This window comes from Triticum dicoccoides, chromosome 6A (assembly GCF_002162155.2).
Source record: "Triticum dicoccoides isolate Atlit2015 ecotype Zavitan chromosome 6A, WEW_v2.0, whole genome shotgun sequence".
Taxonomy (NCBI): Eukaryota; Viridiplantae; Streptophyta; class Magnoliopsida; order Poales; family Poaceae; genus Triticum; species Triticum dicoccoides.
Genome location: NC_041390.1, coordinates 41,255,374 through 41,283,057, shown reverse-complemented (window position 1 = coordinate 41,283,057; position 27,684 = coordinate 41,255,374). Strand labels below are relative to the sequence as shown.

The window sequence follows — 27,684 nt, the reverse complement described above, 5'->3', positions numbered from 1 at the left end:
TACAACTAGAACTGGATACTTGTGATGAGAACTGGATGGTGATGAGGATTTGATTGTGATGATAACTGGATAGTATGGCTCTGGGATTGCTTTCTCGCAGGGAGTCGAGAAAGGATCTCTGGCCGAGGTTGATAACACTACTACCGCTTTACTTTATGCTACTCTACTCCCTCCTGTTGCTGCAAGATGGTGGGTTCGAGAAGATGCTAGTCTTCGATAGGACTAGGCCTTCTCCCTATTCTGGCATTTCTGCAGCCCAGTCCACATATACAGCCTTCCTTTGATAATGTTGCATATGTAGTGTAGATCCTTGCTTGCGAGTACTTTGGATGAGTACTCACGGTTGCTTTGCTTCCCCTTTTCCCCCTTCTTTCTTCTTTCTGGTTGTTGCAACCAGATGGTGGAGTCCAGGAGCCAGATGCCACCTTTGATGACGGCTGCTACCCCGAGGGTGCCTACTACCACGTGACGGACGCCGACGACCAAGAGTATTTAGGAGGCTCCCAGGCAGGAGGCCTTGCCTTTTCGATCGTAGATGCTTTTGTGCTAGCCTTCTTAAGGCAAACTTGTTTAACTCATGTTTGTACTCAGATATTGTTGCTTCCGCTGACTCGTTTGTATTCAAGCTGATGTATTCGAGCCCTCGAGGCCCCTGGCTTGTAATATAAAGCTTGTATTATTTTAATTTGTGTCTAGAGTTGTGTTGTGATATCTTTCCGTGAGTCCTTGATCTTGATCGTACACATTTGCGTGTATGATTAGTGCACGATTGAATCGAGGGCGTCACAAGTTGGTATCAGAGCCGACTGCCTGTAGGTAGCCCCCTTTCCAACTCCTTGGCCGAAGTTGAGTCTAGTCACTGAAAACTTTTACTAACATTGGCTGTGTGGCTTACGGGCCCACGTCGCTATTGGGTGGTATTAGGATCTTTTATTCCTCGTCTATACTCTGGGACTCTGAACTCTCTTCTACTCGGGTTAAACGAATTTACTAACATTAGGATCCCGTGACCACATCCACCCCGAAGTTGGATAAAGCCATAGTTATTCCTTAGAATAGCCTCTTGAATAGTACACACACCTGTCGTGTTGACTACGAAGTGGAATCCATCGTACCTCCTTCATTATGCATGTTTTCATCATGAATGATCCTTGCCTTTGCAAATGCTCAATGCTGAACTACCCCCTGTTACATGTTAGCAGGATGGTTAGACCGGCTGGTCGTGGTCATGGTGCCAACGATCCACCACCGCCTGAATTCTTTGTTGGAATGATGCAACAGTTTGAGTTGAATCGCCAATTCATGGAAGGAATGATGGCTCAGTTTCCTCGTCCGAACATGAATCAACAGCCAACCCCAGTTAATCTGCAGGACTTCATGGGCCTCAACCCGACAATCTACCGCAGCTCAACTCAGCCCCTTGATGATGATGACTGGCTCCGAGACATCACGTATGAAATGGAGTCTGCTAGTGTTGCCCCTGCCAGCTATGTCACCTTCGCATCCTTCTTCCTCAAGGGTCCCGCTGCTCAATGGTGGGACAGCCACAGGCGTACCCTACCTGCTGGAACGCTCATCACTTGGCCAGATTTCCAAGCCGCTTTCCGTGCCCGCTTCATTCCTCAGGGAATCATGGACAGGAAGAAGCGCGAGTTCCGTAACCTCACCCAAGGCAACAAGTCTGTAGATGCTTATCAGCGGGAATTCTTGGAATTGTCCCGTTATGCTGAAGAAGACATTGCAACTGATGTTCGTAAGCAAGAGAAGTTTTGTGATGGACTTCACCCTGATATCAAGCTAGCACTGCTCGTTCATGACTTTGCCGACTTCGCCACCTTGGTGAACAAGGCTATTCAGGTTGAGACTGGTCTTCAGGAACACCAGGGATCCCTCAGGCGTAGCCGCGACGCTGGCCCATCTTCGGGCCCGTCAGCGCAGAAGCATCGGATATGGATTCCCCACAGCATGTATCGTCCAACTGCACCTACGCCAAGACAGTCCTATGCTGCACCTCGTCTGCCTCCTCCACCAGAGAGGCAGCCTCTTCGAGTTTTACCATCCCAAGCTCCTGCTCCCGTTCCCAATGATGGTCTGTGCTTCAGATGTGGCCGCCCCGACCACCTTGCTAAAGAGTGCACTCAGAAAAAGAGCCAGCTGGCTCTACCTTCAAATGGCCGTAACAATCAGCCCTATAACAACGATGCCAGACCTTATGGTCGTGGTCATGCTAATCATGTTGATCTGAATGAAGCTCAAGACCAGCCTGCCACTGTGATGGGTACTCTTCTCGTTAATTCAGTACCAGCTGCTGTTTTATTCGATACAGGAGCATCGCATTCTTTCGTATCAGAAGATTTTGCATTCATGCATGGCATTAAATACGAAGAGATGCACACTCCACTAGTGGTAAAAACCCCTGCGGGCCAATGCCAAACCTCCATGATTAGCCACAACGTTTCAGTTGAAATCGAAGGGTTGGAATTCTTTGCATCCCCCATTATTCTGAAGTCTTCCAATATTGACCTAATTCTGGGAATGGATTGGTTGAAAGCACATACGGCTTCTATCGTTTGTGCCTCTAAAACCGTCCATCTTCTACACCCTTCAGATGAGATAGTAAGCTACAATGCTCGTCTGGTTCGAAACGCTGAAGCACGACTTTATGTGCTGAATGCGTTGAACGCGGCACCTCTTGAGGGAATTGAAAAGATTCCAGTCGTCCGCGACTTCCAAGACGTATTTCCAGAAGAACTTCCAGGAATACCCCCTGCCCGGGCTGTCGAGTTCGTCATCGACTTGATACCAGGCACCGTTCCTATTGCAAAACGACCCTACAAGATGCCACCTCACGAACTCCTTGAGCTTAAGGAGGAAATCGACAAATCTCTTCACAAGGGTTTCATTCGTCCAAGTTCCTCTGCTTGGGGAGCACCTTCTCTCTTCGTCAAGAAGAAGGACGGTACGAACCGTTTGGTCCAAGACTATCGTCCTATCAACCAAGCTACAATTCAAAACAAATATCCCCTTCCTCGGATCAATGATCTGTATGATCAACTGGCTGGTTCATCGATATTCTCTAAACTCGACTTGAGGTTGGGTTACCACCAGATCCGTGTTCGTGAAGAGGATATTCCAAAGACCGCATTTGTGACTCGTTATGGTTCTTACGAGTACACCGTCATGTCATTCGGTTTAACCAATGCTCCAGCTACATTCTCTCGACTGATGAACTATATATTCATGGATTACCTCGACAAGTTCGTCGTAGTCTATTTGGATGATATCCTGGTATATTCGAAGAATAAAGAAGAACATGCTGAACATCTTCGTCTTGTTCTGGAGAAGCTTCGAGAGCATCAACTTTATGCCAAGTATTCCAAGTGTGAATTCTGGTTACCCGAAGTCACCTACCTTGGTCATGTTATCTCCAAGGATGGTATTGCCGTCAACCCAGAGCGCGTTCAGACTATTCTTGACTGGACCCCTCCGAAGACTGTCAAGCAAGTCAGAAGCTTTCTCGGACTGGCCAGCTATTGTCGCCGCTTTGTCGAGAACTTCTCCAAGATCGCCAAGCCACTGACTAATCTGCTTCACAAAGGCGTTAAGTTCGATTGGACAGACAAATGTCAGGAAAGTTTCCAGACACTCAAGGACAAACTAACTTCTGCCCCAGTGCTTGCTCCTCCTGATTCTCGCAAGGACTTCGTCATCTATTGTGACGCTTCACGTCAAGGATTAGGCTGCGTCCTAATGCAAGAGCGCAGAGTGATTGCCTATGCCTCCCGTCAGGTGCGTCCTCACGAAGAAAACTACCCAGTTCATGACCTCGAGCTTGCTGCGGTTATCTTTGCACTGAAACTATGGCGACAATACCTTCTCGGTAATCGTTGTGAGATCTTCACTGATCATCAGAGTCTGAAATACCTGTTTACTCAGCCAGATCTGAACCTCCGTCAGCAGCGATGGACGGAAGCTATTGCTGACTACAACTGCGGTATATCTTATACACCTGGCAAGGCTAATGTAATGGCCGATGCCCTAAGCCGAAAGTCTTATTGTAATAATCACCAGGTCTACAAAGCTCAACCCCGCCTTTATGAAGAGCTATGCAAGCTGAACCTTCAACTAGTTCCACAGGGTTCTCTGAATAACCTTGTTTTGGAACCAACTCTTCTGAAAGCAATCAAGTCTGCTCAAGCCAAAGATGCTCATGTTGATTTGATGAAAAAGGATATTGCATTAGAGAAATCCAGAGATTTCTCACTTGGTGAAGATGGAACCTTATACTTCAGAGATCGTATTGTAGTACCCCGGTTCGAGCTTATGACAGAGAAGGTGATGAAAGAAGCACATGACACCCCTCTCTCTATTCATCCGGGAAGTACCAAGATGTATCTAGACATCCGTCAGAAGTACTGGTGGTCTAAGATGAAGCAAGACATTGCTCGATATATTGAAGAATGTGACGTTTGTCGTCGCGTCAAAGCAGAACATCAGAAACCGGCTGGACTTCTACAACCGCTTCCGATTCCTGAATGGAAGTGGGATAAGATCCTAATGGACTTCGTCACTGGCCTTCCCAAGTCTCAGAAAGGTAACGATGCTATATTTGTCGTCATCGACCAATTCTCGAAGGTTGCTCACTTTCTGCCAGTCAAGGAGACTATCACTGCTATTCAATTGGCAACCTTGTATATCTCCCGAATTGTGTCACTCCACGGCATTCGGAAGGAGATCAGTTCAGACCGCGGCAGTATTTTCACTTCTAAGTTCTGGGATAGTTTCCAAGAGGCAATGGGAACTCATATTACCTGGAGCACTGCTTATCATCCCCAATCCCAAGGCCAAGTCGAGCGAGTCAATCAAATTCTTGAAGACATGCTTCGAGCTTGTGTTATTTCTTTCGGCAAGAAGTGGGAAGAATCTCTCCCTTATGCGGAGTTCTCTTATAACAACAGCTATCAAGCCAGCTTGAAGATGGCACCCTTTGAAGTGCTTTATGGACGTAAGTGCCGAACCCCTCTGAATTGGTCAGAAACTGGGGAACGAGCACTCATTGGTCCGGACATTATTCAACAAGCTGAAGAGCAGGTTCGCATTGTCCGGGATAATCTCAAGGCGACCCAATCCCGCCAGAAGAGCAACTATGACCGGAAACACTGGGGTTCAACTTATCAACCTGGTGAACAAGCTTATCTGTGTGTCACTCCTTTGAGAGGCACTCATCGGTTCGGAGTCAAGGGCAAGCTAGCTCCGCGCTACATTGGTCCCTTCCGTATTCTCGCCCGTCGTGGACTGGTGGCTTATCAATTGGAGTTGCCACCTCAGTTCTCTCACGTCCATGACGTCTTCCATGTGTTGCAACTTCGTCGATGCTTCAAGGATCCGGAACGTGAAGTGGATCCGGAATTGATTGAAGTTCAAGATGATCTCACTTACAAAGAGCATCCGATCTGCATTCTTGAAGAAGCTGAACGTCGAACCCGCCAGAAGGTTACCAAGTTCCTCAAGGTGCAATGGTCGAATCATACTAAAGAGGAAGCCACTTGGGAACGCGAAGATAACCTCCGGGCTGAATACCCCGACCTGTTCCCTTCTACCTCTTAATTCTCGGGACGAGAATTTCTTTTAGAGGAGGAGAGTTGTAACACCCCGGTGTAATGATGCTACAGTAACCCCTGGGGTTAAGTTAATCTTTTTGCTAAACATGTGCCTGATCATTATTGTCTCATGTTCTTTCACATTCCAATTGAATTCAAATTCAAATTCTATGTGAAATTCAAAATGCTCAGACATGAACACAAAAATGTTCATCATGTGCCAAATAATCCACAACTAATATTGGTGGTGAACCAACATTTTTGCAAAGGGTTTAAGTGGTCTAAACTACTTAAAACAGTGACCTAAGCAATAAATTAAATGCCCTTTTTAATTTATAAAATTGGCAACTATTCCAAAAGCCTCCCAACCTTTTTGAGGCAGTGCACTTTAATTCTTTGAGATTGTTTTGGCCAGTGGCATAATTTTGCAAAGTCAATTATGGCAAAAAGAAAATGCAAAAGCTGCTGGAAAAGAAAAACAAAAAAAAGGAAAAGCCCCCCTCAACTGGGCCGACTGGCCAGCTGGCCACCGTGCCCCCCCCATGGGCCTCGGCCCACCTCAACCAGCCGGCCCAGCTCCCTGCATCGCTCTCCCCTCCCTCCTGTTCCCCCGGTGCGCACCGCTACAGGGGCGCGTCGCCGCCCGACCACCTCGCCGGCAACACCGCGGGTGGATAAGGGACCCTCCCCTCGACGCCTTGACCTCCTCCCCACCTACCTCCACTCACGCATCGAACCCTCCCTCGCCCTCTCCGCCTCTCCCTCTCCCACTCCTTCGTTCTGGAGAGGAGGCCGACGCGGTCGCCGCCGTGCCTCGCCCGTCCTCGCGGCCATCGAGCGCCGTTCGCCTCGCCATCGTGCCCATCGTCTCTGCCGTCGTCGTCTACCCCGTCCCCGTCCGTGAGCGCGAGCCGGGAGCCACTGCGGGGTGCGGATCGAGCCGCCCCCTTTCGCCTCTGTCGCCGGCGAACTCCGTCGTCTCCGGCAACTGCTGCTGCTACTAAGCCTATCACCGGCCTCCTTGTGCCGCTCAGTGAGCCCTTCATCCTTCTCCCTCTCTGTTCCCTCTCGCGCGCCCTCTAGCCTCGTCTCCAACCGCGGCCGAATGCCAGCGTCTGCCCCGCCACTCGCCGTCGTCGTTCCAGCCCGTTACGGGCCGCCCCACCACCGTAGATGGATGCGGCGTCGAAGGTCCGTTCGAGCGCGACCAGCCGCGACCGATTTGGCGCCCCGTAGGCTTTTCCCGACACGCTCCCGAACGCCGCTGCCGCCTCTGCTCGCCGCCGGCGATGCTCCGGCCGTCCCCGGCGTCGGTCGTCGTCACCATTGTGTGCGCGGCGCCGGGCCGCGCCCTTAGGTCCAAGCCGCAGGTCCTGAGGCCCCCTGTAGTGCGGCCTCAGCCAACTCCGGCGAGGCGCCGCCGTTGCTTTGGTCGCCGGAGCTAGCTCCGGCACCACTGCTGACCTGGCCGGCTGGGGCCACCCGCTGGGTCGCTGACCCGTGGGCCTGGCTGACCTGTTGACTGGGTCAACTGCTGACTGGGCACTCTGCCCACTGACATGTGGGCCCCGCGCTAATTAACTGGTTTTATAAATAAATAAAATGTTAATTAATCTGTTAAGTAGTTTTAATCGCTAATCAGTCACTGACTAGCGGGGCCCACTCCCCTAATTAGTTTTGTTAGTCATTTTAATCAACTGTTAGTGCTGCAGTCGCTGACATGTGGGTCCCACTGGACCCACAGGTCAGGTTTGACCCCAGTCAACCATCCTATTGACTGCTGACATCACCTCTACGTCATGCTGACGTCATCCACTACTGTTCTGGATAATGTTGATTTGGATAATAAAATAATTCCAGAAAATGGTTTAATCTTTAAAAATTCATAGAAAATAAACCGTAACTCGGATGAAAATGTTTTCTATATGAAAGTTGCTCAGAAAAATCCAACGAATCCGAATATGCGGTCCGTTCATCTGTCACATGCCCCTAGCATGCTGAACATGGAACTTTCCCCCTCCGGTCATCTGTCCGACACAGGTCCGGAACCGGGAATACATTCCCGGTTGAATTCTCCCTTCACCTATATCGTGTAGCCATACGTTAGGTCACTCCCGGCACAACATATTGCCACGTTATGCTTTGTGAAGCTATGTTTGCTTTGTATTTACTGTTTCTTCCCCCTCTTCTCTCCGGTAGACCCCGAGGCCGCTGATGCCCCGGTGATCGACTGCGTCGTCGACGACGACCCCTCCTTGCCAGAGCAACCAGGCAAGCCCCCCCTTTGATCATCCCGATATCGCCCATTCCATTCTCTCATGCTTGCATTAGATTTTACTACTGTTATTGTTTGCTCCTATTTTGATGCATAGCCTGCTTTTGTATCTACTGTTGTACCTTACCTGCTTATCCTAATTTTGCTTAGTATAGGTTGGTTAGTGATCCATCAGTGACCCCCACCTTGTCCTTGTTGCCCCTGCTTCATCATTGAAGACCCGATCAACGGGATTGAATACCAGGCCCCGGCACCGCACATCACTTTCCCCTTAGTTGCTCGACACTGCTGGGTTACTATCGAGTGCCGAGGGTGAGACCTCTACAGCACTTCTGATGTTAACCTGTAGTGTAGCTATTCGGTCGTGGTCATCGAGGGTGATTTCCTCCTTAACCACTTCCGATACGGCTCTGTCGTGCAACCCCTCAAGTGTGAACCTCGAGGGTGATTCCTCTATGTTCACCTTGATGATTACATTGAGTGGAACCCACCGGGGTGATTCCTTGGGTTTTCCTCTTGATGTTTGACACACGGATACTTGGACTTTACAACTGTTACTTGGAAAGTGATGTGGAGACGGGTTAACCTGGAAGGTGCTCGAGAGATAATTACGAGGCGTGGCCGGGAATTCTTAGCCCTTGCCGCAAGTCCTCGAGACGGGGCAACGGGGTCACATCTTTCGTGAGTCTCTGCTTGTTACCGCGCGTTCCTAATCCACTACGATTTGGATATTTGATCCGAGGGGCCTCTGGCCTGATAGCACTAACCATCACGTGGGCATAGTATGGGCGTTCTGCGTCGTATGCATCAGCCGAAGCTTAATAGACGTCAGCGACGGAGCGGCGCGCGCCGGGTTGGACTGGTAAGCTCCTGCCTTTTTAGGGAGGTAGCTAGGTCTGCTCACCGGCCGCGTTCGCAACGTGCAGGAGTTTCCGGGGAGATGGCCCATGACCCCTGGGGGCATAGGTTTAGTCCGGCGTGCTTGACCTCTCTATTAAGCCTAGGTCGGGTTGCGGCGTATTGTTTGGTCGAGGCCGGGCATGACCCAGGAAAGTGTGTCCGGCCGGAGTCAATCGAGCGTGGTGGGTAAGTTGGTGCACCCCTGCAGGGAAGAACTAAACTATGCATAGCCTGTCCTACGGTAACGGACACTTGGAGTTGTATCCCGATCGATACAACTAGAACTGGATACTTGTGATGAGAACTGGATGGTGATGAGGATTTGATTGTGATGATAACTGGATAGTATGGCTCTGGGATTGCTTTCTCGCAGGGAGTCGAGAAAGGATCTCTGGCCGAGGTTGATAACACTACTACCGCTTTACTTTATGCTACTCTACTCCCTCCTGTTGCTGCAAGATGGTGGGTTCGAGAAGATGCTAGTCTTCGATAGGACTAGGCCTTCTCCCTATTCTGGCATTTCTGCAGCCCAGTCCACATATACAGCCTTCCTTTGATAATGTTGCATATGTAGTGTAGATCCTTGCTTGCAAGTACTTTGGATGAGTACTCACGGTTGCTTTGCTTCCCCTTTTCCCCCTTCTTTCTTCTTTCTGGTTGTTGCAACCAGATGGTGGAGTCCAGGAGCCAGATGCCACCTTTGACGACGGCTGCTACCCCGAGGGTGCCTACTACCATGTGACGGACGCCGACGACCAAGAGTAGTTAGGAGGCTCCCAGGCAGGAGGCCTTGCCTTTTCGATCGTAGATGCTTTTGTGCTAGCCTTCTTAAGGCAAACTTGTTTAACTCATGTCTGTACTCAGATATTGTTGCTTCCGCTGACTCGTTTGTATTCAAGCTGATGTATTCGAGCCCTCGAGGCCCCTGGCTTGTAATATAAAGCTTGTATTATTTTAATTTGTGTCTAGAGTTGTGTTGTGATATCTTTCCGTGAGTCCTTGATCTTGATCGTACACATTTGCGTGTATGATTAGTGTACGATTGAATCGAGGGCGTCACAGGAGCACTCGATCTTGGAGCTTGAGACGAAGTCTTGTTCTGAAAGCCAGGGTTGGGTGGGTGGGAAGATCCACTGCCACCTTTGCTCTTCTGCTGATACGGCTGACGGAACGGAGGAGGAGGAAGCCAATACTTCTGCTGCTTGGCCACTTGAGTAGAGGAAGAAGGAGTAGCATCTCTGACTCGCTTCTTGGAAGCATCACACCTCAATTGAGCGGCCTCTTGCTTCAGTGCCATGTTGTAGAACTCATCGTATCTCAAGGGCTCAAAGAGAACAAGAGCTAGCTGGATTTCTTCTCTGAGATCACCCCTGAACTGGTATATCATGCTCTTCTCATCAGGGACGTCCTGCTTAGCAAAGCGGGCGAGCTTCTAAAACAACTTGTTGTAGTCATAGACAGACAAAGAGCCTTGCTTCAGGTTGCGGAATTCCTCACGCTTGCTTTCAACCATGCTCTAAGGGATATGGTGAGCTCTGAAATCTTGACGGAATTCATCCCAAGTAATCGCACGTCCACCTCTGGAATCCTTGTACTGCTGGAACCATTCTGCAGCTTGATCTTTGAGTTGGAAAGAAGCGAACTTGACAAAGTCCTCAGGCCTGATGTTACTGCACTCGAAATGCTTGCACAGATCCACGAGCCAATCGTCAGCATCGGTTGCCTCAACACAATTGTTGAAAGTCTTTGGCCCGTTAGCAAGGAACTGGTTGAGTGTAGCAAAGTGATTCTGATTGTTGCCTTGGTTCCCTTGGTTGCCTTGATTGCGCTCTTGAAGAATTTGCATGATCAACTGTGTGTTTGCATTGGTTGCGGCCATCACAGCTTGCCATGCCTCCGGAGGAGGTGGAGGTGGTGGCGGATCTTGATTCTGATTCTGATTGGTGCTCTTAGCGGGAGCCATCCTGAAGAGGTTGACCACCGTTAGCACATAGATAGATAAATGAAGCTGAATCCAACGGAATGAAAATTGCAACATATAGTCTTCACATCCGAACAAAATGAACGAATGCATTCCTCTTGAAATGGTCACATATCCATAAATTGAGAAGCCACGTAGAATTTAGGTAGAGAAATAAATCAACAAGGTACGGATCAAGAACGAATAATCGGTAAGAAATCCCAATCTCAAACCAAATATCCGTGGAAGAAGAACTAGAGCTACGAGAATTCCCACCTATGAAACTCCCGAACCTTTCCGGTTATGCAATCAGGTGTTGGGGATACAGGGGAAGCATAATATCTCACCCAAATCTAGCAAATCCTACATCCAGCTGTATCCATCCTTCAACACATAACCGAGAAAAACTTCGGAAACCATCTACCTCAACCTTCGAAAAGCATCCGTTATACAAGTTATGGCGATACTCCCGAACTCCCGCCCCAGTACTGGGTGGCGTCGAGGTTATCTCACCAATGAACTGCATAAAAGAGATTTTCGATGTCGGCGTACTAAACTCAGGTATTCCATAATTGCAACGATAAAATTATGACGACAACACCTCAGAGCTCAACTCCCTGGGACACTTCCACAAAACCCCTGACAAGAGGCACCAAGACAATGTTCTCGTCATAAAACCATCGGAACGATTCCAAGATACCCGCGTGATCCTAAAAATAAATTAGTGAAATTTGAGAAGAGAAGAGTCAAAACTCTACGTCAGGATGCCTTACCAGAGCGATGAGGAGACTGGGAAGTAAAAAGAATTCCTAAACTCTCCGATATATAATTCCTAAATGACTCAAAACATTTTTCTAGACACAACCCAGCCGCTAAAAACGATAAATCAATGGGGCTCCTAAGGTCGGGGAAGGCTCTGATACCAACTTGTAACACCCTCGATGCGACTATATCTCCCACGTGTCGAGGCACGACTTAGAGGCATAATCGCATTGAAGGCATATGTCGCAAGTTAGGCAATCTTCACAACATCCCATGTAATATATAGATAATAAAAGGGGAGATAACATAGTTGGCTTACACTCGCCACGTCAATCAAGGTACATGAATAACATTACATCATTCAAACACTCATGGCCCGACTATGGCGCCAAAATAAAAGATAACCCAACATGCGACACGGTCCCGATCGTCCCCAACAGGGTACCACTACTGATCATCAGGAAAGGAAACATAGTATCGTTGAGAGTCCTCGTCGAACTCCCACTTGAGATCAAGCGCGTCACCTGGAGCGGAATCATCAGGCCCTGCATCTGGTGTAATAGTAATCTGTGAGCCATAGGGACTCAGCAATCTCGCACCCTCGCGATCAAGACTATTTAAGCTTAATAGGTAAGGCAAGGTAAATATGAGGAGCTGCAGCAGGCGACTAGCAAATATGGTGGCTATCTTGTTCGCAAAAGAGAGCGAGAAGAGGAGGCAAAGCGCGAGCGAGAAACTAGAGGACAACTTGCGGCAAGCATTACTCCAACACCGTGTTCACTTCCCGGACTCCGCCGAGAAGAGACCATCACGGTAACTCAAACTGTTGATTCATTTTAATTAAGTTAAGGTTCAAGTTATCTACAACCGGACATTAACAAATTCCCATCTGCCCATAACCGCGGGCACGGCTTTCGAAAGTTCAAATCCCTGCAGGGGAGTCCCAACTTAGCCCATGACAAGCTCTCACGGTCAATGAAGGAATAGACCTCCTCCCGAGACGTTCCGATCAGACTCGGTATCTCGGTTCTTCAAGACAACTCCGACAATGGTAAAACAAATCCAGCAACACCACCCGCTGTGCCGACAAATCCCGATAGGAGCTGCACATATCTCGTTCTCAAGGCACACCGGATAAGATAAGCGTACGGGAGCCAACGTAACCCAGGTTGCCAAGGGACGGCCCCGCACGATGCTCTAGGTTGGACCAACACTCAGAGGAGCACTGGCCCGGGGGGTTAAAAATAAGATGACCCTTGAGTCCGCGAAACCCAAGGGAAAAGGCTAGGTGGCAAATGGTAAAACCAAGGTTGGGCATTGCTGGAGGAGTTTTATTCAAAACGGACTGTCAAGGGGTTCCCATTATAACCCAACCGCGTAAGGAACGCAAAATCCGGGAACATAACACCGATATGACGGAAACTAGGGCGGCAAGAGTGGAACAAAACACTAGGCGTGAGGCCGAACCTTCCACCCTTTACCAAGTATATAGATGCATTAAGATAACAAGATAATATAATGATATCCCAACAAGTAAATAATGTTCCAACAAGGAACGGTCTCCAATCTTCACCTGAAACTAGCAACACTATAAGAGGGGCTGAGCAAAGCGGTAACATAGCCAATCAACGGTTTGCTAGGACATGGTGGGTTAGAGGTCGACATGGCAATTTGGGAGGCTTGAAAGCAAGTGGTAGGCATCGTAGCATTGGCATAGCAAAAGAGCGAGCATCTAGCATAGCAAAGATAGTAGTGATTTCGAGGGTATGATCATCTTGCCTGCAAAGTTGTCAGAGTTGACTGGATCCTCAAAAGCAAACTCAACGGGCTCCTCGTTAGCGAACTCGTATCCCGGCTCTACCCAAACAAGACAAACAAGCAAACGGAACACAATCAACCACGTGCAAAGCTCAAACAATATGATGCAAGGATGGTATACTATGCGGGATGCGATGCGGGATGCATATGCAAGATGTGACAAGGAATGCATGAACCTGGCCTCAACTTGGAAATCCAAGTGTGCCACTGGAAATATGAGATGAAATCGCTTGAAAATGATATAAAGAACGCCGGAATCGGAGTTACGGTTTGGAAATGGCAAGCAATTCAAATATGGCCACGTTCTGCGATTTACAGCAAGTAGCCATCTAAGTGCAATGAGATGAACATGCTACAGCACCCAAACATGGCATAAAAATACATGGCAGGGATTCACTCAAGATGCTTAACAAAAGTCTAGCACTGAGCTACGGCCAATTCATCCACTAACAGGTTCAAACAAGCATGGCAAAAATGCACGGATCAACTACAACATCATCGGCAAAATCGCTAACAAGTAGACAATCTGCCCAGATTCACGAAGTAGCAAAAGTAGAGCTCGATTGACTCAAGCTAGGGTGCTCCATAATTGCAAACAAAGACATGGATGGATAGAGCACTACAATATTAACAAAACATCCTTACTGATCATCCTCAAAAGAGGCACGGATCACTAGGAAACAACATGAACATATGACCATATGAGATAAACAGCTCAAGCACTTAGTGGAAATGCTAAGTCCCTGAAATCAGCATTACCAAGTGCCTCACTTTGCAAGCTTGTGCTAGTCACCACACACATCACAAAAATACATGGGTTGCACCTCTGGAAAGATGGCAAAACCCTTAACAAAACATATGTAGATCTCATGGGCATATCATGCACACAATAATCATGGCAAAAATGACAAATATCTAAATGGAGCAGCAGATCTGACAATTAACTCAAGTAGCACTCTTCTAACAACATTTCGGGCATCAAGATGAACTCAAATGAAAATGATGCAATGAGATTAAATGATGTGCTCTCTGAGGCGAACATTTTGATATGCTATATGCCCAAAACGGAGTTACAAATGAGGAGTTACGACATGATGAACAGGAGCAAAAAATTAGGGTTTCAAGAAAAAAAGTCAACCGTCCCAATTTTCTCAGATCTAGATCTGGCTGGGGGTACTGTTCATGCACGGATGTCGAGGTCGCTGGAGCTTCGCCGGAGACATCGTTGTGGAGGAGGTCGGAGAGGGACTTGAGGGGAGGAGAGGCCGGTCGGTGAGGGAGCTTGCCGGGACGGCGTGGTGCGGTGGAACGGCGAGGCGGAGGGGCGGCGGACGAGGTCGTCGGGCGGTGCGGAGGCTCGCCGGAGTGCGGCTTGCCGGCGAGAGGCGGGGCGCCGGGCGGAGGAAGGCGGCGGTCGGGCGCCGTGGAGGAGGAAGACAACGGCTCGCGGGGAGGGCGCCTCTGGCCCGAGCAAATCGCGGGGAGGGCCGGCTTCGGGCCGGCGGGCCTTCGCGGCGGCAGCGGGGACGGCCTGCCACGTGGCGCGCGGTGACAAGCTGAGTGCGGCGGCGCGGACGTGTCTGGCGGCGGGAGGAGGACGAACGCTAGGGTTAGGGTGGTTTGATCCGGGAATTTCGGGGGAGATGCCTATTTATACATAGGAGGAGCTAGGAGAGTCCAAATGAGGTGCGGTTTTCGGCCACGCGATCGTGATCGAACGCTCTAGATGATGGAGAGGGTTATGGTGGGTTTTGGGCCAAATTGGAGGGGTGTTGGGCTGCAACACATACGAGGCCTTTTCGGTCCCTCAGTTAACCATTGGAGTATCAAACGAAGTCCAAATGATACAAAACTTGACAGGCGGTCTACCGGTAGTAAACCAAGGCCGCTTGGCAAGTCTCGGTCCAATCCGGAAATGTTTAAAACCCACACACGAAAGAAAAGTAGAAATGACCACCGGAGGAGAACGAAGCGCCGGAATGCAAAACGGACAACGGGGAAAAAGCTCGAATGCATGATATGAACATGTATGCAAATGCAATGCACATGATGACATGATATGAGATGCATGACAACGATAACAACACACGAAGACAAATACCCGAACCCAAGAAAATAAAATAACTTAAAGCCGGAAACGGCAAGAGTTGGAATACATATTTGGAAAGTCATATCCGGGGTGTTACAGACAGCTCCACCAGCAGCAAGGGCTAGAGCTCCAACTGCAGCTAGGACTGCAACTAGGGCTGTACCTAGGGCAGCTCCTTCTGCTCCTGCTCCAACAAGGCCAAGTTCATCTTCTGCTACTGCTGATAGGCCTAGTTCATCTTCTGCTACTGCTGCTAGGTCAAGGGGAAAGAAAACATTCATACCACCAAGACTGTCAGGTACTGGAAGAGTGAGAAAGCCATCATACAAGATGTCTAAATGGTTCAATTGTTCTCAAGGCAGCAAGAAGTGATGTAATGTTGAAACATGTTTAATTCAGCCTTTTTTGGCTAGTTTGTGATGAAGAATATTAAGAATTTCATGTTGAAACCAGTTAGTTCAAGTCCAAGTGGTGGACTATGTAATGTACCTAATGGTTGTGATGCACTATGATACTCTGGTTATGATGATGTGATGATGAACTTATTAGTTATGATGTTTTGCAACAAGTTTTCATTCTGTTGTTGTGATGATGAGCATAGTTTCATTATTGATATGATGATGATCTTAGTTTTCATGTTGTTGATATGATGTGTTATGATGTGTTGCAACAAGTTGGGTGCCTCGGCGTCGGCGTCGACAAAACCCAAAATGTCTCCACTTGGGCATTTAGGGTGCCTCGGTGTCGACAAAACCTAAAATGTCTCCACTTGGGCATTTAAGGTGCCTCGGAGTCGAAAAAACCTAAAATGTCTCCATTTGGGCATTTAGGGTGCCTCGGCATCGACAAAACCCAAAATGTCTCCACTTGAGCATTTAGGGTGCCTCGGCGTCGACAAAACCCAAAATGTCTCCACTTGGGCATTTAGGGTTCCTCGGCGTCGACAAAACCTATAATGTCTCCACTTGGGCATTTAGGGTGCCTCGGAGTCGAAAAAACCCTAAGAAGTTACTGACATATTAATTTTTTAAATCCAAAAAAATTGAACAAAAATAAAAACCCTAAGAAGTTACTGACATATTAATTTTGTAAATCCAAAAAAAATTGCACAAAAATAGTTTGGCCTGCTGAGGATCGAACCGAGGACCAGTGGGTAGTAACCAGGGGTTCAATACCAATAGGATAGTGCTAGTGATGTTGTTTTAGTAGCATCCGCAATTTTACTTATATTTAGTTAGGCACGCACTGTGTTGAGAGTGCGTTGAGGCCGCCAGCATGGTGAACGTCTGTTTAGTATAACTGGTCGTTTCGGTTTCTGCCTTTAATACGTGTCCACCTACCGCTCTCTTCGATCACTCGCCCACTCGCCGCCCGCACCGCCCACTCCTCTTCCCCCTCTCTCCCGTCGAAACCACCGCTGACAGCCACCCCCACCCCCGTCGCCATGGACTGGCAGCTGGCCATCGAAGAGCTCGCCGGCAACAACCGCGAGCTGTGCGCGCAGTACAGGGAGATCGCGCGTTGGTTCCCCAGTGCGGCGATGCTGAGGAACCATGCCCGCGGCCTGGTGAAGGTGATGACACCTGCCGAAAGGCAGCGTGCATTCCCTGCCGGCTGCACCGTCCCGCCGGCGACCATTCTCCTGTGGGCGATGCGCGAGGTGCAGCGCTCCCCCGACCCTGGGCAGCGCGCCCGTTGGTGGATGTACCGCTCATCCACCACGCCGCCGACCGCCGCGGATGACATCACCGACGCCGTCCTCGCTCTCCCAGCCCCCATCAACAACGCCTACTAGGAGAGGCGCAATCCATGGGTGCTCGGGCCAGACGACGACTCCGACGCCAAGTCCGAGTCCTCTGATGACTACGACTCTGACGAATCTGACGGCTACTCCTCTGACGACGAGGTGGACGAGGTCGTTGTACTCTCCTCCGACTCCTCCTCCGGTGAGCCTGATGCGCAGCTCCTAGCGCCCGTCCTCCACGCCGTCGAGGGGCAGAAGAACAGCCCAATTGATGTGGATAAGCTGCCGGAGGACGCCGACAACCCAGAGCTCGTCGTCGTGAAGCAAGAAGAGGAGGGCGGCGGTGAAGATGTGGTGGAGCCAGCGCCAGCCAAGAAGAAGAGGGCGGCGGTGAACAACAATGACGTGCGGCGCTCCCTACGCCTGAAAATGCTGAAGAAGGAGGAGTGACATGCTGTCTTCAGTTTCGTCAGAAGAAGAAAAAGTTCAGTTTCGTCAGAAGAAGTAAAATTTCAGTTTCGTCAGTATGTTAGTTTGCCAGTTCTATCTATGTCAGTTGTATCTATGCAGCTACTATCTATGTTAGTATGCTACTATCTATGCAAGACTATCTATGTTAGTATGCCACTATCTATATCAGACTATCTATGCAGCTATTATCTATGTTAGTATGCCACTATCTATGTCAGACTATCTATGCACTATGAACTTGCTATCTATGTTCACTATCTACTTGCTATAATCCAAGCTGTTAATTCATCACAAACTGAACTTAATACAAGCTGATAATTCATCACAAACATAGTACTCTCACAAACAACATACAATCCAAGGTTCATTGCTACAGAAATAATAGAGTTCACCACAATAAAGCTTAATAGATTACAGCTTTCCTTCATAGCTACTACAAAAGACATCATTGACACACATGGTCAGACAGCAACATAAATTAGTCCTCATCACAAATAGCCTTAATCTGGTGAAGCTTCCTCTTGTTGCTATCACTTGCTGTCTTGAGCTCAACAATGCAGGAAGCAAGGGTACTCTTCTCCATGGTCAACTTCTCCTTCACTTTCATCAGCTCAGCAATGCAACAATCCAGCTTATCCTTCTCTTTCTTCAGGTCATCCTTCTCTTTCTTCAGGTCAGCATAGCAAATCTCCAAAGTCTTCTTATCAGAGCTCAACTTTTCCTTCTCCTTAAGATGGTTGAACTTCAAATTCCTAATGACAGTGGCTTGAGCTACATGAATTTGCTTTAACTGGTCAACAACAGCCTTTAATTTTTTGATCTCAGCATCCTTTGTCATGCTGCTTTCCACACTAACTGAAATGTTGTCAGCATCATTCTTCTGGTTTACCTCAGGCTGGCTATCCTTATAATCCAAGAGGTTGTTCACATCTTCAACAAGCTTCTCATATGTCTCCTGCAACTCTTTTTTCTGCTGTGTGAGATTGTGTACAGTGCTTGAATGCTCCAGGCATGCCATCCTGTTTTCATGCTGGCTATGCTCATACATAAGCCAGAGCTTATGAATAGCATTCTGCAGATGCTCTGGCCAATGCTCATCTACCCACTGCACTAATCCACAATTTGCAACACCCTACAATAGAAAAATCAGTTCAAAAATTACAGACATTACTTACAGATTCAGTTAAATAGCTGATTCAGTTAATGTACCAGAATCACATTCATTTAATGATGAATAATTATGAAAACTACAGCTAAGAACACTACCTATGAACCCTAGAACTAAATTCAGTAACTATAAACCCTAGAACATGAGCAGTAACTATGAACCCTAGAACATGAACAGTAACTATGAACCCTGGAACAGGAACTGTTACTACAAACCCTAGAACAAGAACTGGAATGCTGCAAACACAACTTAAAACTTACTTCAGTGGCACAAGCAATGAACCTCCTACCGGTGCTTATCCCCTCAAATGCAACATACTTCCTCCCTGGATTCCCATGCTCACAAATCACATTCAAGTCGTCAGCAAGACCCTCGAACGATGGCTCATCAATTGTAGCTGGGATATGAGAAATCCAACAAAAACTTGTTCAAATCGAGCAAATGTTCAACCCTAGAACACAAATGAGGAATACAATGTTCTGACTTTGAGAGGGGAGTCGTCGGAGGAGATGTACTACGCGGCGGAGCCGTCAGTGCTCTCACTGTCGGTCCAGGACACCATGGCGGACGGCGGCCGGCGGCGACCGGAGAGGAGAGGAGCAAATGGGAGGGGAGCGAGCGAGCATCGGAGCAGAGAGAGCGAGCGTGAGAGCAGAGAAATCGAGACAGATGTGGTCGGGCGCGGGCGGTCTGTCTCTGGCGACCCGACCGCGTCTGTCTTAAGCAAACGGCGCCGTCCGCGCGTCCGTTAGGACACGCCAGCGATTTTGGGCCCCACCTGTCAGAAGCGCCCTCAACCGAGCCAAATGACATGTTCAGTGCAATCTGCAAAACTGTTACTGAATCTGCGGTGGCTTTTGCAAATGATTAGCGACCATGTTGTTTTCTGCAAGATAAGCCCCAAATGTGGTGGTTTCTAGCAATTCACTCGTCAGAAACACATCTTCCTATTGTGCACTCCAGTAGAATATTTTTTTTAATGAAGTAGCTCTTTGTATGGAGACCAAGAGTGAAATTCACATCGAACTTCTCTGTTTGTTTAGTTCTCAGGAAAAGGAAGAAATGATCGAATTACAAATCGTTAGTTTAATATTTTTCTTCATGAGCACCAGGTCAATTTCTTGCATTCTCACTTACCTCCATCTCCAGTATATAGCAACAGGGAAGTATGAATAGAAGAAGGTGCAAGCTCAGGAATTATTAGAGAACAGTATATGGGATGTACAACTGGAGTTTATCATCCCCTGATCATCCTACAAGCAGAGTGATGCAGAGTAAAAGAAGTGAGTATTTTTCTCATTTTCTCCAAACATAATATTCCAAGATACATGTACTTGGAGTGGATCAACCGTGTTTGTCGCATACAATATGAGCAATAGGTCAACTCAAACAGCATATAAATGCCTAGCACCAGTGCTAGAGCGTAAGAACGCCTTTGCAGATTTGACAACAGAACAAGTACAATTGTTTCTTCACATGATTTTTTTAGACAATGAAAAGATCATCCTCCCAGCCTCTGCTTCATGCAATGCACGCAACCATATTTTTGCACCATAACAATATGACTAGTAACTACTACCTCCATTCCTAAATACATTTATGGAGGTAGTAGCAAGTAGTCCACATTCCACTCTGCTTCATGCAATGCACATTAATCAAGTAACATTTTCGCACCACTGCCTATTAGCCTTTGCTCTGTTGGGCAAGTACTTCATCCCTTCTTCACATTCATATGTGCCCTTCTCATGCTCCATGCCTTGAGCTGTGACACCATGACCGTGGTCATGCCATTGTTAAAAGCATACATACGAGCGCCTCTGTCGTCGACCAGCGCAACCGGGTAGACCCTAGCCATGATGCAGACCCTGCCGCCACCACCAAAGCTCTCCACTGCAGAACGATCGATCTGCACGGGAGACCCATGGCTGTTAGAGCATCTCTGTCCAATTATCACACTAGTGATATGAGTGCATGGGGAGAAAGAAGTCCCAAGGCCTAACCAATGTTCTCAAAGATATCTTCCTTTCCTTTTCAATGTCAAATTCGAAGAAGCCTCCATAGGCCGGCGTGTACAGCCCTGATCTCAGGGACGACCTGTATACAAGGAAAAAAGGTAACTCTCTTGCTTATATTTTTTTTAATTTCGAAACTGAACTCTCTTGCTTATATTGATGCAATGTAGAACAGAGAGTGAAAAATTTCTGATATAGTATCAATTTCTGTGAGTATTGTAGAGAACATACAAGAAAGACAAAAAAGTAAATCCATAGGAATTAAATTAACCTTCTTAGGTCAGAGCACATAAGAATCACGTGCTTGTGCTTTGATTTGTAGACTCTGAAATGCACGGCAGTGTGCTCCTCCATGTCATCAGAGGCTAGAACCACAAGCCCAAATGGCCCCAGGCCACCAGGAGCTGATGCATCTGCTTCCCTGCAATGCTTCTCCGTGTCCAAGAGCCAGGAAGGATCAAAAGCATCAGCTTCATCCATGGTTCCTGGCTCAAACTCTATCTCCACATCCGCCTACTCCAAGAAAATCATGTCTGGTTAATCACCACAAGACCAAACTGATTTTTATCTGACATGCCACTTTTAAAGTAAAAATATCAAGCAGTAGGAATCTGTGTGAAAAAAAGAAGGAACTAGCCTGCAAAGTATCAGTCCCCTCAATTTCAAACATGTCACCCTTTTTCAGCTCTATTCCTTGATGACTAATTTCGTTTCTTCGAAGGGACTCGATCTCTTCAACGGGCCATTGCAGCAACTGATTGCCATCGCTATCTAACCATACTGTCCTGGGTATCGCCTAACAAATGAGGATACACATGTCACAGTGGTATATATCTGCTAAACCACTCAAAATCATTAGTTCCTGAAACTTGACAGTGACAGTGAACCAGGGGCAGTTTTCCTTAATTACCTGGATCCCAGCCCAGCCTTTTGCGGCATCATCCGACGAACTATCCGACTCGTTAGCCCAGCCCCATATGATCCTCCTCCCCTTTTTGGCGTCGAAGAATGACTTTGACGCGAAGTAATTGCCGTAGTCGATCCTCAGCCACAGACGCCTATCGTCCACGAAATTATCCGGCACAAACTTATCGGCTTCCAGATCATATACCCCAACCATGTACTTGTCACAGGAATCTAGGCTCATCTTGAGGACATGCTTGGCGCCATTCGGGATCGCCGCGGAGAGGTCCAGTCCGCTGGTGTTGCCAGGCAGCGCCGCGAAGAAGTCGGGGCACTCCCACATGGTGGATGAGTTGGAGGAGTAGAGCGGGTGATCAACCCTGCTCCAACTCACAAAGTCCTCACTCTTGTACAAGAGTGCCGCACTGTAGCCGTCCAGCTCGGCCCCAACTGCTATCCTCCACTGCCCGTCCGGCCCGGTCCACCCGGTCGTCGGGTCCCTGAACTGTCTTGGGTTCAGGCCCGGCCCGTCCGGACGGATCACCGGGTTGCTGCTGGGCTTGGTCCATTCCCTGAGATACGGGTCGGAGCTGTTACTGGGGAAGGCGATGCATTGGGCTTGGTTCTTCACGTCGTCTGCGCCGGTGTAGAGGATGGCTGGCCGGCCATCGGCGAGGACAGTGACTGAGCCGGACCAGCAGCCCTTGGCATCGTAGGGCTCGGTCCGGTCCAATGCCGTCTCGAGCCGGAGCCAGTTGACGAGGTCGGTGGAGACAGAGTGAGCCCAGGTCTTGTTGCCTGGGACAACGCTGCCGGGGTTGTACTGGTAGAAGAGATGGTACAAGCCCTTGTAGTACAGAGGTCCTGATGATTGCAGCCATCCATTACATTTATCTACTACTCTAGTTGTGGTTGATTTTATCCAAGTAATCAACCCAAATGCATACATAGTTACATACCATTTGGATCTGTATGGTCGTCGTGGCGAGGATTTCCATGTCGTGCGAAACAATGATGAAGAGATGTTAGATATAGAATTCAGGACCTAAATGCTTATACAAATATGTTTCTGACATTGCAGAGGCCAAAGGGGAAAACTGAAGGCAGGTGAAGAAGATAAATTATCTGACAAGTAAGCTTCTCCAGACCATAAAGACAAGCGAGGCATCATCAGGTACCACTAGCGCATTGGCGATAACATTAATTTACAATGCAATCAAGTGAAGGTTCAGACTAGCAGTCAAAATGTCCGGCGACACATTTCAGGCAGCAAATCAAAGGGAAACCGCAGCAGAAATGGGGAAGATAGGACCTGCACTTACATAGGGGAGAAACACAAAAGAAGGTGTAGAGATGAGCGCATATGTACCGTTGATCCAGTTCTTGGGGGGCTGGAAATGGAAGGCGGTCCTGTACTTGCTGCTCACGATGGACGAGACCGTCGCGGACTCCGGGTAGAGGACGACCCTATGGCTACCGGCGGCCGCTGCTTCTCCGCGCAAGAGAGAAGATTCATCAAAGGGGAAACCCAGGAGGAGGAGGAGGAGGAGGAGAAAGGGCCAGCCACAGCCATGGCGATGGTGGAACATGGGGAACGGGAGACATGAAAGTGCTGATTGCAAATCAGGCGGCGACAACGAAGAAGGGCTGGTCAATGCTGAACCTCGGAGACATAGTTTATTTCCCACTTGATGCTCATTTCCCGTTCAGCACCTTGCGCTATGGAAATATGCTTCGCAGACAATGCCATGGCAAAGGATCGCTCGTCTACACCGGCCGGCAGGGGTGCCTGGTCTTTGATCGTCTTGGCCATTGTAGGTTTCCTCCTCCCGCTTCCTCCTCTCCTTCAGCCCCCATCGGGCATCCATTAGGTTCCTCATTTCACTGTTGACTGTTCCATGTCTCTCCCCTCTCTCTCTCTTCGCAATCGGCCTGATGTGGGAGGGGAACTTTTGGTCTATGGGTGTATATACAGTTATACACCCTATATGAAACCCGCTCTCAAGGCTTAGTCCAATCCTGCCTCCGCTCCTGGTTATATATAAAAGGGAAACATTATTTCTTTTGAAAAGGAGGATAACCGCATACATCCGTATATTATTCAAAGCAGGTGAACAAACTCGACCTGGAAAAGAAAACCCCTTTGATATCTTGGTCAGGAAAACATATGCATGACCACTCCTTTCGATATCTTGGTGATGGATGGATATATGCATTTTCTACGGCACCTCCACCTTAGAAAGTGTAACTACTAACCAGTCAACCTATAAGAGATTCATGGCTAAAGAGGAGCGTACCACCTTAAGAACTAACTACAACACATAATCCAGGCAGTTTTTGGATTTTACATCTTAACTTGGAAATTATGAATATTTTTTTAAAAGCAAGTAATGTTTGAAAATCCAGCAATTATTTCACCAACTCTAGCAAACTTTGAAAAATATTTTTTTCTTAAAACCTTGCCTTTTTTGACAGGAACCATTTTCAAAATCCTAAATATTTTATGAAAAAATGCAGATATTTTGGAACTTAGAGAACAAAACTTGTTAATGGGAACATTTTGGAAATTATGAACAATTTTTCAAAAGCGCAAACATTTTAAATAATTCCCAAACATTTTTTGAGTTTTGAGAAAAAATTGAAAAGAGGAATATTTTTAACATTCTGAACAGTTTACAGAAAAAATAGCATTTTTCTGAAATTCTCGTATATTTTTGGAATTTACAAAAAAATATGAAAACACTAGTATTTTCTAAATAAATCAAACATTTTGGGAAACCGCAAACAATTTTTGAAAAACCTGAACTTTTTTGAAAGTTCCAAACATTATTAGAGTTTTGAGAAAAAAATTGTAAACAACAGGAATTCTAACATTCAGAACAATTTCTAGAAAGCAAAAAAAAATTGAAAATCCTGTACATTTTTTGAATTTATAAAAACAATTGAAAATGAATTTTTAAAATGCGGAATAAGTTTTTAAAAGCATGAGCCAATTTTGAATTTCCCCAAAAAATTGAAAGCACAAACATTTTTGTGGAGGTGAAAATCTTTCATCGACACCATGATGAAGATATCATGATTCAACGAGCTGCACTTCTATGGGATTATCTCCGGCCCAAGTACGTTCATCAATCAAGGCTTTCCATCTTCTTGGATGGGTGACTCAAAGCGCTTTCAAAAACCATTATTGATAATGTTTGTGCGGGTGAAAGAGGGACAACATTGTTGCTTCGGTCCAATTGCAGCATATTTACCAAAGTCTTTGAAGAATTTCTTCTGACAGAGATTAATACCGTGAAAAAAGTGTTTCCAAGAGATTTCATGTATCTTAGTTATAGGAGTTACTTTGTATTTTTTTATCTTAAATCTAAATCAGTGTACCTGTAATTGTTGAGTATGCATAAAATTACAGGTGTTTTTTAAAAAGATAAAGATTATGTTTTTTCTATAGATTTTATTTGGTTACGAGCTTCACGGTGTTAGTAATGGCTAACGACAATCAAGTTTTGCGAACATTAAAGTGGCAACGACTAACAAGCCCATGGACCTCTATGGTCGGTGGCATAGGTGCTAGTCATCCTCGTGCAATTCCTTCTGTTATGGTGGCCTTTTTCGAGTGCAAAACTACAATTTGATGAAGATGTCAATTGCAATCACATGTTTGTACATGCACAGCTTGCATGCCGGACCACAAAACAAGAAAGATGAGAACAATGTACCACATGTGCCACACCTTTGGCATTCTCTCGGCAATGAACATCCGTTTTTGTGATGCATGTGGACAGAATCAACACCGAAAGAACAATTTCCAAAGCATATTGAGATTCCAAAAACAACCATGGAGAATAAAGGAGCCGTAAAAGAGAATCGAATGCAATGCCTTTCAAATCGTAGTTGCAATGGTATATGTCAAGATCATGTCGCTTGGACAGAATAAAGACGTCTGGACGAGCATGACCGAAATGGCATTTCGGCCGAAGCCGTGTATGTGGGGAATGATCTATGATGTGATGGATGATTGAACTTATCACAATTTCTTCCTTCAATTGTAAGAGCTCCGCATAAGCATAAATGTTGCCACACAATGGATGCAGTGATGTTCCCATGTCAGGGGCTCATTTATCCTCTCTCGTTTCTCTCTCATCTCCCCATCCCACCATTGAGAGTCGTCTTGGTTCCTCCGAAACCCCTCCCCTCTTCCTCCAGCGACCTCATCGCCCAGAGTGGTGGAGGGAGAGGAGTTTGGGTCTCTATTGTGTATAGTAGCTTAGGTAGGAGACTTTCACCTGGATCTGCCCCGCAAGGCGACTCGCGCTATGTCGTTGATGGGTTGTCTGTTGCTGCTCACGCATAAGAAATGGTGGTCAACCGTGCGGTCTTCGTACTACCATCCATGGTGGAGGTGACGATAGGGCTACCGATCCAACTTCTGCTCCCTAAATGGGGTGGGGTGACTGGGGTCTCATATGATCCAAGCTTTCGACGAGATAAATCCATCATGGGTTGCCCACGCGCTACCGTTATCATTGTCACCGCTCTCACCTGGAGATCGTGTGACCTTGGAATCCACAGCTCGATAGAACACGGATGAGAAGTATTCATCGCCGGCCCAAGAGAGCCACCACATTGGAGGAAGAGGAGAGATAACCATCACTTCACCACGTCAGCGACATCACAACTCTGAAGTCCATGAAGGGTGGCGAAAAACACCGGCGACAGTCACCAGCACCACCCCCCAACACCCCACAACAAGATAAGGATCAAACTTGCCATGGCGAAGACAGGGGCGAGGGACAAAATCTCTCCCCGTACGGCGTCCCTCCGTTGCGAAGACCACGCCTATAGAACACATCGGCCACCGAATCGACAGATCAGGGAGCAAACAACGTCAGAAGCTCGTCGATGACACCACATGTGACCTTGTTTTTTTCGAGAAAACTTTCAATCTATTCATCTTCAATCATGGTAGTACAACGAACACTAGAAATAATAAAAATTACATCCAGATCCGTAGACGACCTAGCGACAACTACAAGCACTGAAGCGAGCCGAAGGTGCGCCACTGTCATCGCCCCTCCCTCGCCGGAGCCGGGCAAACCTTATTGTAGTAGACAGTCAGGAAGTCATCGTGCTAAGGCCCCATAGAACCAACGCGCCAAAACAACAACCGCCGCGGATGAAGAGTGTAGATCAAAAGGATCCAACCTGAAGACACACAAACGAAGACGAACAACGAACAGATCCGAGCAAATCCACCAAAGACATATCCGCCGAAGACACACCTCCACACGCCCACCGATGATGCTAGACGCATCACCGGAACGGGAGCTAGGCGGGGAGACCTTTATTCCATCTTCAGGGAGCCGCCGCCGTCTCGCCTTCCTGAGCAGGACACAAACCCTAACAGAACTCGAAAAAAATATCGAAAAACGGAGTCCTCCCACCGGCAAAGGCCGAGATCCACTCCGCCTCCATGGCCCTCAGGCCACCGGAGACGGGATGGACCGGCGCCGGCGCCGGTGGGAGGCAAAAAAACTCTAGATTTTTTGAGGCGGCGGTTGGCTGGTTTCTCAGCTTTGCGAGTTGGGACGGATTTAGGCCAGCGAATCCACCCACATGTGACCTTGTTGTTGAGACGGGGAACAAGCTCCTACACCATTATTGACGCTGCCACCACCACCACCTTGTTAGTGCCGCCGAGTAGCCTAACCCTAGTATCTAGACATCTTCCACACGGATCGAAGCTCCCTCCACTCCCCCACCGCTGCAACTATGCCCGAAGAGGGAGGGACCGCTGATCCGGCCTTTGGCGGATCCTTCCGTTTTGCTTCTTGTGGTTACTGTTCATGAGAGGGGGCGTAGAAAAATATGTCAACCTCTACAACGCCAAATTAGTTTCATTACATTCATTGTAATATATATTTTCGTACACTACATTTGATATTGTAGATATTACCATATTTTTCTATAGACTTTGTCAAA

At 47.6% G+C, this 27,684-nt stretch overlaps 1 protein-coding gene and 1 pseudogene across 1 annotated transcript; both read right to left on the bottom strand.

Moving 5' to 3' along the window:
- Nucleotides 1-18,097: 18,097 nt before the first annotated feature.
- On the bottom strand, nucleotides 18,098-19,349 carry LOC119318788 (annotated as a pseudogene).
- A 727-nt stretch (nucleotides 19,350-20,076) lies between these two features.
- LOC119314515 (beta-fructofuranosidase, insoluble isoenzyme 4-like) lies at nucleotides 20,077-23,694 on the bottom strand. The gene is made up of 7 exons (XM_037589223.1): nucleotides 23,072-23,694; nucleotides 22,662-22,670; nucleotides 21,710-22,566; nucleotides 21,437-21,595; nucleotides 21,071-21,312; nucleotides 20,788-20,881; nucleotides 20,077-20,693 (listed from the first exon to the last, which is right to left on the bottom strand). The coding sequence occupies exons 1-7, from the start codon at nucleotides 23,289-23,291 to the stop codon at nucleotides 20,499-20,501; spliced, it is 1,776 nt and encodes a 591-aa protein (XP_037445120.1). The 5' UTR covers nucleotides 23,292-23,694; the 3' UTR covers nucleotides 20,077-20,498.
- Nucleotides 23,695-27,684: the final 3,990 nt, after the last annotated feature.